Source organism: Betta splendens, chromosome 4 (genome assembly GCF_900634795.4).
Source record: "Betta splendens chromosome 4, fBetSpl5.4, whole genome shotgun sequence".
Classification (NCBI taxonomy): Eukaryota; Metazoa; Chordata; class Actinopteri; order Anabantiformes; family Osphronemidae; genus Betta; species Betta splendens.
Genome location: NC_040884.2, coordinates 816,732 through 828,633, shown reverse-complemented (window position 1 = coordinate 828,633; position 11,902 = coordinate 816,732). Strand labels below are relative to the sequence as shown.

Genomic DNA, 11,902 nt, shown 5'->3' with positions numbered 1-11,902 from the left:
ATGTTATTCAGCATTTGTTTCTTGTTGTTTGGAAATGGTGTACTAAAATGGCAGTGTGTTGTTTCTAGAAAACCTTTGGCAAGATCTCCTCATTGCAGTGGGCAGAGAGACCAAATTTGTTTAAAAAACAAACAAAAAAAAGGGCATCTTCATTCACAACTTGTTGACTTTGATGTTTACGTTATGATTCATGTCCACTTTATCGACTGGATCTAAAAATATAAATTTTAAATGTAAATGATGTGAAATATTACTATATAACATACAATGGCTTAAATTATATTATTGTATATATTAAGTCATCAAATCAGTGTCAGATGAGTTGCCTGTAGGGATTTTTAAGGTCCAGCAGGTGTCAGTATTCAGTGACACAGTATCAATACAGTTTTGTTCAAACGCTTCATGACGCCTCATCTACCCATCACTATCAATGAGACACATCTTGCATCAGCCGAAATGTGGTGACTTCAACAGCCTCCTCTTCAGCTTCAGGGTCAGATTCGGGATCGTAGAGTGTGCTTCTACTACGCTACGAACCAGCTGGCTGTTGTCTGCAGTCCTGTAGCGGGTCTTCTTCTGTGGAGGATTGCATTCTCAATGTCGCACTACTGCCACCTATTGTATCGTAACCGTGCGGTGGCTCGTATCCATGGAGCCAATTTAAAAAAAAAAACAGCAGCAAAAAAGGTGTGCGCTTCCACACAGAGGTGTGGTGAGCAGCGCCCAGAAAACACAGCGTTTGCTGATGGGGAGTGAAAACCACCTATTGACAGGGGCAGTGGACGATCTAAAAGGTTTTATGGGATGAAAATTTACAGAGACCTTACTGAGACATTAAAGTCCAATATTCTTTAGAATTAAAAGTATGAGAAGTCTCCTTTAATATATTGATGTTCTTATAGAATTTATTATTGCATAAAAAGATTTTATTAATCCTCAGCCAACTGTAGCATATTGGGGGGAAAAAATAAAAAAAAGAGAAATCGTCACCACCAGTCGTGGCAGACGACCGTCCACCTTGATCCTGGTTGTTTCAGAGGCGCACTCTCCACCAGCAATCACAATAGTTGAGGTCAGTCAACCTGACTGCAAAGTGGAGTACACTCAAACACAGACTGAGGAATAAGCGTTACACAATTGGATTTAAATAAATGTCAGTCGAAAGAATTTCGAAAACTCTTGAAATCATTGCTTCAACAAAACAAGTTACAGGTAATGAACCTAAATGACTTGGTTTACTTCCTGTCACATGATGGCGTCACTGCTGGAATAATAGCAGGTTTGTGTGAAGTGAAAAGTGAAGACGTGAGACAGGCTGGGGTAAAACGTGGAGATGCTCTTTTAATTCTCAAACATCTCTTCAAATCAAACATTAACCTGCTGCACAGGATCAGATCATTTACACTAATTCAACCCTGATATTCATTCACACACATTCATCTGAAACAAGTTTCTTGTATTTAAAGTTACACTGTTTAGGTTTTAGAAGAAAAAACTGAGTTGATCGGCTCCACTGGCTCCACTGTCGTGGACACCTTGTTGCTGTCAGAGCAGTTAATTATTATTCCTCAATGACCAATATCAAAGTGTTAACATCAAATCTTCCTTCTAATCTCCAAACAGGAGTGGTGCCATTTTTGGTCTGTGGCTCCTCGGTGAACTTGCTCACCCTCATGCAGGAATTACTCATTGATGGAAAAACAAAAGTTCCTTTTAGTCCTTCGAGTGATAATGATCCAAAAGAGAAATAAAGGACAGATGGTCTGAACGTCTCGCACCTGAAACAGATCAACAGTGAAGGAAGATTAAGAAAGGTGAAAAGTAGTGGCTCCAACATTCAACCAGAACCTGGTGAGTCTAGCAACCACCACAAAGCAGATTTACAGACATCACACTGCTTAATGCAAAACACATTCGAAATTTAAAGCAGCTGATATTCATGTACTTGCTGCTTAAATATTAAAAGAGCAAAAGGACAAATCAGGACTGACTATATATTTAATGACAAAGTGATGCAACAACCATCTGTTCACTAAACCATCCATCATCGTCATCCCTGTGTTTAAAAGGACTGGAAGCACCTGGACCACATCAGTACGAGGTTACGCTCTATAGAAAGGCCTCATTTCAAGTGTTGAGACTTTCACCCTCAGCCCAAGCAAATTCTGATTAGTAGGTGATTACTTGGTAATTAAATAACAGAAATATGAAGCCATGGACTTCCTGATCCCAGTATTTACCATGTGTGCTGTCATGGCTGCTCCTCGTTTCCAGCGCTGGGCGCGCGGTTGCGCATTTGACTCCTCAGCTGTTCAATGAGTTCAGGATTCTGCTGCTGCATCTGCTGAGCAAACTGTTGACCTCTGCAACACAAACCACAGTGGCACCTGTCACCGACCACCACTGCCTGCAGCAACTTAAATATTAAAGCAAGAACTCACACAAAACAGCTGCAAAGCTAATATCATCTCAGCTCTTTAGTTGTGTGAAGTGGATCATCTTCAAAGTAAAGTAAAGTCTAATGACTAGTGCTTTTTCCAGATGAGCTGCTGTGATTCCTCTTCCTTCGGTTTATTAAATACCTTTAACTTCAAATTTTCTTTAAATTCATTCCTTCCTAGTCAACTATTTTATTGTTATGATTGATTGGAGACCCAACAGATCATCATGCCTCGTTCTGATCACCAGGTCATTAAAGGTTAAAATTATTATGCAGTGATAATTGAACCAGCAGCTGGAATCTAGAAAAAAGTTCAGAACCCGTGTGTCAGAACCTACGCCTGGATCAGTCCAGATAAATCTCCTGCTGGCGCAGCTGGCCCGGCGCCTGTGGGGGCTCCTGCTCCAGGGGGTGCTGCACCTCCTGGCATCCCACCGTACGCTCCCGACATCATACCAGACATCCTGGGGGAGCAGAAGGACAATGGATATAGTCTAAGCAAACGGGGACTGAAAGAGAAGGAAAACCCAACTTACAGCTGCTGAACCTGAGGGTTGTTCATCAGTGATGATGCCTGCAGACACAGAAGACAACACATTAGCACTGGATGTGATCGTCCAGATCTTGTTCGATGCAACTGAACTGTGTATGAAAAACATCCCACAGATCCACAATCTTGTGTGTTCTCACCATGTTCATGAAGCCGGGGTTACTGAGCAAACCTGCTAGGTCTACTCCTCCCATCCCTGCAGTCTGAGAGAACAGAGAGATTAGCACCAGAGTTACCAGAGACCCTGTCTCGTTGTCATCGATTCTTACTGGACTGGAGGTTTCCATCTTCTCCTCTGCAATCTTCAGGTTGGTTTTGTAGGTGTCGTTGTCAGGATCCAGCTCTAGAGCTTTTTTATAGTAATTTACTGCTTCTGTATGTTTGTTGAGGCTGGCCAGGGCCAAACTGAGACAACAAGACAATGAGAACACATCAGGACAGGTCTGCATTAACAAAAGGTTCCTCTTCAGCAAAGCAGCACTTTGATCTTGTGATGCACATCTTTCAGTGGAAGCTGAAAGATTCTGGTCCACAAACATCAGTAAAATGTCAGAAAATCTGCACCGTCAGGAGGCTCGTGCTGTTTCTATATCCAAAGCTTCAACTCATAAGTGGTATTTGTTTGTAGACTGTTCACATCACAGTAAACTCAAGTTAAAGTCCAGAGTTTCCTTCATTCACACTGACATTTCCTCAAAGGGGCTGTTACCCGGAATATCTGACAGGTGTGGTCCTGCTACGTCTGTACACACAGCTGCATCAGGTCCTACAGTGGTGTCGCGACATGCAAACATGTTTACTGAGTGGAGGATTTCAGGGGCCAGTTCTTGGTTTGGAATTGCAGCTCAGCCAGTGATGATGTCATTTTCCTCTGACATTTACTCACTTTGAGACATTCTCAACATTCCCCACTAATGTACAGTCTGACTGTGACTTTAGAGGAAGCTGTGCTCATACCCCATCCTGCCGTAGGCTTTGCTGTAGCTAGGGTCGATACCGATGGCCTGTTCACAGTCCTGCACCGCTCCGGCATAGTTCCCCAGTTTACTGTACGCTGCCGCTCTGCACACACAAAATACATCACCCTTACCTCAAATAGAAATCACAATACTTTTAAAGCTAAAATGTAAATTGAAGGTTTCAGTTCCTCCAGTGGCCCAGAATTCCTGCTTTTCTTTCAACTAGATAACTTTTAGCTTTGCAGACATCATGAGTAGGAACATTTGTAAATATTGGTTTGACATTTTATAGAAAATACAGGTAATCAGTTACCTAGATAAATATACCACTGTAAACGGGTCTTTGTCAAAGGTCTAAAAAGACTCATCCATGTATGTATCTGAATGTAACTGGATGAGTACAAAGTATAAACATCTAAAGAACTTCATGCTGCTGGAGGAGACCTGATTCCAAACAGACCTGTTGCAGTAGTAGACAGCGTTCTGAGGGTTGATGGCGATGGCTTTTGAATAAAACTCAACAGCAGCAGCAAAATTCTCCACCTTCATTTGATCGTTACCTGCAAAGCACATGATGCACATTAACTTATATAAATCCAACAACAACAAGAAACAACAAAAAGGCAACAACAGCAATCTTGTGTAGACTCTATCTAAAGTTACTGATGTCTGTAATCTTACCATCAGATTTGAGTAGCTCAGCCTCAGCTTTCTGTTGCTCGCTGAGAGACTGTGGGGTGGAGTTGTTGTTGACCTGCGACTGAACTGGGTACTGCCACACAAATAAAAGACACAAACGTGCTGTGAGCTGTTGATTATGTGGCTTCACTTTGCTGTAGGTGTAGGAGACTGAAACATGATAAACATGATCAAGTTAGACTTTGCATTAATTCTGTGAATATTGTTAATATTTTTCTGCTCTTGTTAAACAGCTGAATCATGCTACAGGTGTTTGTACTGTATGTGGAGGCTGCAGCCCAGGGTTTTAATCAGAGTCTACCTTGGCTGTAGCTGAGGTGAAGATCTCCGGTAATGTCACGGGAACAGCAAGGCTCTGGTCATCGGTCGACACTTCAAATGCTGTCTCCAAGCACTGAACAGCAACTGACAAACACAATCATGTTAGTCAGTGTGTCAGTGAACACAAACCAAGAGAAACTAACACGTTAAACTCTAAGACCAAAACCAATAAGAAATTAATAAATTATTATTATTATATTATTAATAAATTAATAGTTATCAGCATCATATTCAGTAGCACTACGGGTCCTTTAAAAGTAGCTATATATACTGCTATAGGAGAAGTCCACTGCATCTTGAGATGCAGATCTGAAGGGCACAATAAATAATCAACCTACTAGTAATACCACACTACTACATTAAAAAGGAATCATGTGTCACGGGGAGCTCTGTTGCTGATTCATGAATCACCTTCCAGACTCTCCTGGGCACCAGAGGACAGATTCCCTGACTGAAGCTGATCGTGGAGGAACTGGATGATGGAGAAAGCCAGACGCTTGTTGTCCGTCATGATGAGGGAGGCTCAGACCTCTCTGAGTACACTGAGGGAAAGATTTCCTGCAGATAATACAAATGACAACATTTCGTTAGTACCTCACCTCGTGATTGTGCCATGATCGTCATTCAGCTGACAAAATAAGTTATCCCATCAGCCACCAGTTTACCAGCACCCTCAGCATTAGCTTGCAGTGAATTCAAGTCGTAGAATTCTAGCTAGCGGCCACTGTCTAACAATCATAACACAACAAGCTTTAACAAACAGTAAGTGTTAGTAATAGTTAGCATGACCTCGGTCTGTTCACAGTCACTAAACGGAAGCACGACAACCTTCCTTCTTAATGGAAGGTCTGGTAGATTAAGAGTAATTAATAAGTAATCAATGTTAAAATCAGCGATGGCAGTTGACTCTTCTGGAAGGAACCCATCATCACAGCCTATACAACATTACAGTGGCGACCTGCCCCGTTACAACAATGGGAGAACATGCTATAATTAGCTCTAGTTTGTCAATATCCATGTCCCAGACTGTGTATAATATGAAGATTTAAACGGCTATAATCGACAGCCCATTAAGCGTCGTAACGTTACATAAACAGGAGCTTGGTTTCGCCCAGACGGGGGAGAATGTCGTCTTGCCGAAGTTTAGAAAGGAACTTGGCGTGACGTGTTCTCCACGATGCTAACGGCTAGCTAGCTAGCCACCTGCCCACACTTCGTTGACCACAGCGGCGCTGTGATACGCGTTAAACTGAACATATTATCACGTCGGCGTACTTCCCTATCAGCTGTATCCGCGTTCCAGGAGTGAAATATTCTGGTAACGGAGACTTACCACTAGCCTCGGTCCGTCAAGTAGCCGTCACTAAACTAATCACTTGGTGGTCGCGAAGTTATGTCGTCATAGGAAAACGCCGCTGTTGAGCGACAAGTTTAAAGATTTCTGCTTGCAGGTTGGTTTGTGTAAAATCATTGAGAATATACGTCATTTGTAATAGTTGTTTTTTTATTATTTATATGTATTTAATACGCCGAGTAATGAAAGGAATAATGACTAGTTGGACATTTAATTTGAAATGGTAGCCGGAAGTGTTGTAACGGCTTTAATCGTGGGCGCCGCAGCGTTCTGTGACCACACCGAACCAACGAACCTGCGTTCACGGTATCAGCTATGGGCCCGACAGGTGAGCGGCACTGAGCTGTTTTAGATCAGCACAGGTTCAGGGAAGTCTTCTCCTGATTCTATCTCATTCATTCCCAGTTAATTCGCTTTAACTGGGGGTTACTGCTAATGTTAGCTTGCAGGCTAACAGTGTGGGCAGAAACTAATGTAGCCCCGATTTCAGGAGATTCGCTAAAACAAAGCGGATGCTGCATTTTGGTTCTGTCGTGTGAACCCAAACTGTTATGTCAGTCTGTGACACAGATCCGCCAGCGTGTCCTCGTCAAGTCAGGAAAGAACACATCTATTCAGAATAACTAAGAAACAAGTTACTGCGACCAAACTCTGGACCGCTAGAAACTAAAATATTGTTTCTTGGTTGCTTTAACTTGTTTAATAGTCGTGTGTCTGTGTCTGTGTAACCTTATGAACGACTATAGGTGCAGATATTTATTTTTGTCTGCAAACCACAGAATTTCAGAGAGAAGCATTAAACTTCGATACAGAGAATCCTGAATCCTGTGCTGTAAGCCGGTTCCTGTTGTCTTTGTGTCCCAGGTGAGGTGGTGTTTAGCAGCCCAGTACCAGTTAGCTCAAACAACCGGTTGCGCTGGGACCTGAACCCTGAGCAGATCCAGCAGCTGTGTGACGAGCTCATCGTCAGCACCAAGGAGGTGTACGACCAGGTTGGAGTTCTGGACCTGGACAATGTCACATTTGAGAACACGCTGAAGGCCCTTGCTGACGTGGAAGTCGACTACACCGGTCAGTGTGATACTGTTCAGCGACAGAGCTGAACAAAAAAATAAATCCACCGTTTAGAGTCAGTTTTTAATTTTTAGTCTAAGAGTGAAATGAGTCCGGTTTGTACCACTTTTTGCTTCAGACTCTGTTTATTCTCCAGACACCTCTGCAGTTTGTACAGTTAATGGAAGAAGGAGAATGCAAAAGGATTAAAACATCATGAACCTGGCTGCACGGTCGGGTTGTGAGTCCATTGTGAGCGCTGCAGTAAAGCGCTGGATCAGCAGAATCAATATGTGACAGTGGAGACTCATCAGCAATTTGTAGAGAATCGAGCTGAACCAGCTGCTGCTGCTACAATAGAGACAGAGCCTTTGTTTGACCAAATCCAGTACACAACCACCATCAGGCGGCTTGATGATGAACAGTTGCTGATGATACATGAAACAAAACGATTCTGTCGCAAATCAACATGAAGTACTTCTTGAAAAATTAGACTATAAATTCAAATGACAGAATAACAAAGTGGTTTATGCAAGTTAAGACTGTTTACAGTAGTTAATGCTGAGGAGCTTGTCTCTTGTGTGACTCAGTCCAGAGGAACATGTTGGACTTCCCGCAGCATGTGTCTTCCTGTAAGGAGGTCCGTGCGGCGAGCACAGATGCCGACAAACGTCTGTCCGAGTTCGATGTGGAGATGAGCATGAGAGAGGACGTGTACCAGAGGATTGTGGCCCTGGAGGTGAGCGGAAGGCAGAGGACTGCTGAAGGCTCACGCGCTTTTCTTAATGCATTTCTACCTCCTGAGCCAGGAATTTACCTTTAGCTCCCACTTTCTCACTCGGTTTTTGTTTCTGTCTGCAGAAGAAGGTTGGAACAGACAGTCTGACTGCAGAGTCAAAGCGTTACATGGAAAGACTGATCAAACTGGGGAAGAGGAACGGCCTCCACCTGCCCAAAGAAGTTCAAGAGGTGACTACTGCCTTTCACCTTTAGGATTAAAACCTGTTCCTCGACAGCGATGATTTCCAAAACAACATCAATAAATTAACTGTAACCTACATGAATCAAACGTATCCACTGCAGTCACTATTCCTAACCCGTGTCCTTTTTTGAAATGTTAATTGTTTACACAAGCATCATCTCATTGGCTTCAACTGTCAACTGGTTTCTGTAAATCTTCTCTGTGTGCATTTTCACTGACCAGTGTTCTGGCCCAGAAACAAACCATAAACATTTAGAGGGCAGATATTGGTCCATCAAAATATTTCAGCTTTTGCATTTTGACTTAACAGGAGGTCAAAGCTATTAAGAAGAAAATGAGCAACCTTTGCATTGACTTCAACAAGAATCTGAACGAAGATACCACCAGTCTGTCCTTCAGCAGAGACGAGCTGGGTGAGTCCTCCGTGTTTGTTCTTCTCTGTGGAGCCTTCCGGCTTCTTCTGTGTTCAATACTGAAACCTTGGCACTTCAGGTGGCCTCCCTGAGGACTTCCTGGGCTCCTTGGAGAAAGATGGAGAGAAGCTGAAGGTCACTCTGAAGTATCCTCATTACTTCCCCACCATGAAGAAATGCTACATGCCAGAAACCCGTAGGAAGCTGGAGGAGGCGTTCAACTCCCGCTGCAAAGTGGTAAGGCAAAGGCAAGCTTCCCGTGTATCGCTGATCACGGTGTACTCACCAGATTGGGAACAATCAATCGGTCATTTTGTCCTGTGTCTCAGGAGAATTCGGGCATCTTGAAGGAGCTGATTGAGCTTCGGGCTAAGAAGAGCTCACTGCTGGGCTTCAGCACGCACGCTGACTTCGTCTTGGAGATGAACATGGCCAAGTCTGGGAAGAAGGTGTCCACCTTCCTGGGTGAGTCCTGGAGCGAAGTGATGGTTCTCGGAGCACGGTGCCAAGCAGAAATCAGGGGCTTGTTTCAGTACATTTCATAGCTCAGATCTCTGGTTTTATCTGTATTCTACCATGTGACACTGACACCATGCTGTCACCTGGAAAAATATCTCTCACCAATGTTGGCCTAATGCTTCTCATTGTCTAGAGGCATTATATACATATTTAGATGGATACAGGTCATTGAATCGTCTGCTTTGTTGGAGGGTTTGAAAACAGTTGGTGTTTTATTTGTTCCAAGTCGTTCGTCTTCTGTTACATGTGTAGAGATGTGTTCAGGGGAAGCTTTTCTCTGTTGTTTAGAGGAGTTGGCTAATAAGCTAAGCCCTCTGGGGGAAGAAGAGCAAGCGGTGCTTCTCAAACTGAAGGAAGAAGAGTGTAAGAAGAGGAGTCTGCATTTCAGCGGACAGCTGCACGCCTGGGACACCCGCTACTTTATGACCCAGGTACAGCGCTCACGCCACCGCTACCAGGCCTACGGCCCATTCCAGCAGCTTGTATCATATAGAACACAACTTGCCAACTTCAACATTCCCTGAACCCTGTTAAACTGGAGAGAATTTTCAGCCATTGGTACTGTAAGTTGATCTCAGCGGATCCTGAAGCCTTTTCTTTTATATAGCGCTAATTCACCAGAGTTATCTCAAGGCAATTAACAGGTTTAGGTTTAAGATCTGACCTGACCTTTATAGCTGCAACAATATTTAAATGGAAACCAGTGAGACACACATCTGATGCAGCTTTTATTGTTGTGCACATTAACATGACTTTAATGTTCTGGGTTTACCAGTGGTAATCCAGAATTTCCTGTGTTCCTTGTTGCTCCTCTTCTCACAGGTGGAGGAGACTCAGTATGCAGTGGATCAGAACCTCCTGAAGGAGTATTTTACCATGGAGGTGGTGACCCGTGGTCTGTTGGACATCTACCAAGAGCTCCTCGGCCTGTCTTTCGAGTTGGTGGACGGAGCCTCTGTCTGGCATCCTGATGTCACCCTGTACAATGTGAAGGACCAAAGCAGCGGGCAGACGATCGGCCAGTTCTACCTGGACCTCTACCCCAGGTAAGGGCAGGCCAGGTAACGGGCGGTGAGTTGCTTGTGTCTGCTGTTCGCTCTACTTCTACTGTACGTGTTCTGTGCAGGGAGGGGAAGTACGGTCACGCTGCCTGCTTCGGCCTGCAGCCCGGATGTCTGCTCCCCGACGGAACGCGGCAGATGTCGGTGGCAGCCATGGTGGCCAACTTCAGCAAGCCCACAGCCGATGCCCCGTCGCTGCTGCAGCATGACGAGGTGGAGACATACTTCCATGAGTTTGGCCACGTCATGCACCAGCTCTGTGCTCAGGTCAGTGCTCTGACGAACACCCAGAAGCTTTGTAAATGGTAAGGCAGTGGTTTGTTGGAGACGAGTTTGTGAATGTGCGTTTGCAGGCAGACTATGCCATGTTCAGTGGGACTCACGTGGAGCGTGACTTTGTAGAGGCGCCATCTCAAATGTTGGAAAACTGGGTTTGGGAAAAGGAGCCACTGCAGAGGATGTCCAAACATTACAAGACAGGAAACCCCATCCCAGACGAACTGCTCGACAAGCTCATCAAGTCCCGCCTCGCCAACACTGGTACGTATGACACGGGAGCCGGACCAGGTGCCCATGATCATCAGTCAGGACACATTTGGTCTAACTTGCCTGTTGTGAATCTGTAGGTCTATTCAACCTGAGGCAGATTGTTCTGGCTAAACTGGATCAGGCTCTTCACACCAAGACTGGACTCGATGCTGCAGAGGAGTATGGACGCCTCTGTCAGGAAGTCCTGGGAATCCAGGCTTCACCAGGTCTCGCACTCTTAAACACTGCACCACTACGTAACACATTTGGAGCAACAAGTAACAGTTTGTGTTGTTGCGTCATGCAGGAACCAACATGCCAGCAACCTTTGGACACTTGGCCGGTGGCTACGATGCTCAGTACTACGGTTATCTGTGGAGCGAGGTGTTCTCCATGGACATGTTCTACGCTCGTTTCAAACAAGAGGGAATCATGAACCCAAAGGTCAGATTTAGGAGCTCAGCAGAATCGAACAAATGGAAGTGGTACTGTGTGTTCTCAACCTAAATTATTAAAAGAACCAAAAAATTCAAGGTGATCACTTTAGATGGAGCCTCAATACAAGCCTAGTGAACTTTGATTAGTTGTTGACAGTGTGTGTTTGCTGATTGACTCCTCAGGTGGGTCTGGACTACAGGAAATGCATCCTACGACCTGGTGGCTCTGTGGACGCGTCTGACATGCTGAGGAAGTTCCTCGGGCGGGAGCCCAAACAAGAAGCGTTCCTCCTGAGCAAAGGACTAACGGTGGAGCTGGGTACTGGCACGCCGTGTCCCTGCTGACCAATCCGTGCCGTCTGCTCCAACCCAGCTACGACAGAACGACGGACTGAGCAGGTTTTCTAGAAAACACAGTACACTGTTACTTAACGTGGGAAAAATGACCCAGAAATAAAAGATTACAGTTGATGTTCTGCGTCTTAAATCTCTTAAATCCAAACCACAGAAGAATGAACGCCTGTTCTTTAAGCATTAACACAGAAAGATGCTGTTATGGCCGTATCAGACAGACTTAATTATTCTA

At 44.5% G+C, this 11,902-nt stretch overlaps 2 protein-coding genes across 4 annotated transcripts; one reads left to right on the top strand and one right to left on the bottom strand.

Moving 5' to 3' along the window:
- Nucleotides 1-1,316: 1,316 nt before the first annotated feature.
- On the bottom strand, nt 1,317-6,424 carry sgta (small glutamine rich tetratricopeptide repeat co-chaperone alpha). Of its 2 annotated transcripts, none has more exons than XM_029148609.3 (12): nt 6,303-6,424; nt 5,381-5,527; nt 4,950-5,053; nt 4,631-4,721; nt 4,410-4,509; nt 3,948-4,052; nt 3,260-3,395; nt 3,131-3,193; nt 2,977-3,014; nt 2,779-2,904; nt 2,241-2,363; nt 1,317-1,778 (listed from the first exon to the last, which is right to left on the bottom strand). In XM_029148609.3, exons 2-11 carry the CDS (start codon nt 5,478-5,480, stop codon nt 2,252-2,254), a joined length of 975 nt encoding a protein of 324 aa, XP_029004442.1. In that variant the 5' UTR covers nt 5,481-5,527; nt 6,303-6,424; the 3' UTR covers nt 1,317-1,778; nt 2,241-2,251. The 2 variants fall into 2 exon arrangements, with proteins under 2 accessions (XP_029004442.1, XP_029004445.1); XM_029148612.3 differs by lacking the exon at nt 6,303-6,424 and adding an exon at nt 6,059-6,192.
- On the top strand, nt 6,298-11,787 carry LOC114854329 (thimet oligopeptidase). 2 transcript variants are annotated; one of them, XM_029148608.3, is made up of 14 exons: nt 6,298-6,420; nt 7,188-7,394; nt 7,967-8,115; nt 8,238-8,345; nt 8,669-8,771; nt 8,851-9,008; nt 9,101-9,236; nt 9,579-9,721; nt 10,113-10,336; nt 10,417-10,618; nt 10,705-10,891; nt 10,978-11,106; nt 11,187-11,323; nt 11,500-11,787. In XM_029148608.3, the coding sequence occupies exons 3-14, from the start codon at nt 7,978-7,980 to the stop codon at nt 11,659-11,661; spliced, it is 1,827 nt and encodes a 608-aa protein (XP_029004441.1). In that variant the 5' UTR covers nt 6,298-6,420; nt 7,188-7,394; nt 7,967-7,977; the 3' UTR covers nt 11,662-11,787. The 2 variants fall into 2 exon arrangements, with proteins under 2 accessions (XP_029004441.1, XP_029004440.1); XM_029148607.2 differs by lacking the exon at nt 6,298-6,420 and adding an exon at nt 6,532-6,651.
- Nucleotides 11,788-11,902: the final 115 nt, after the last annotated feature.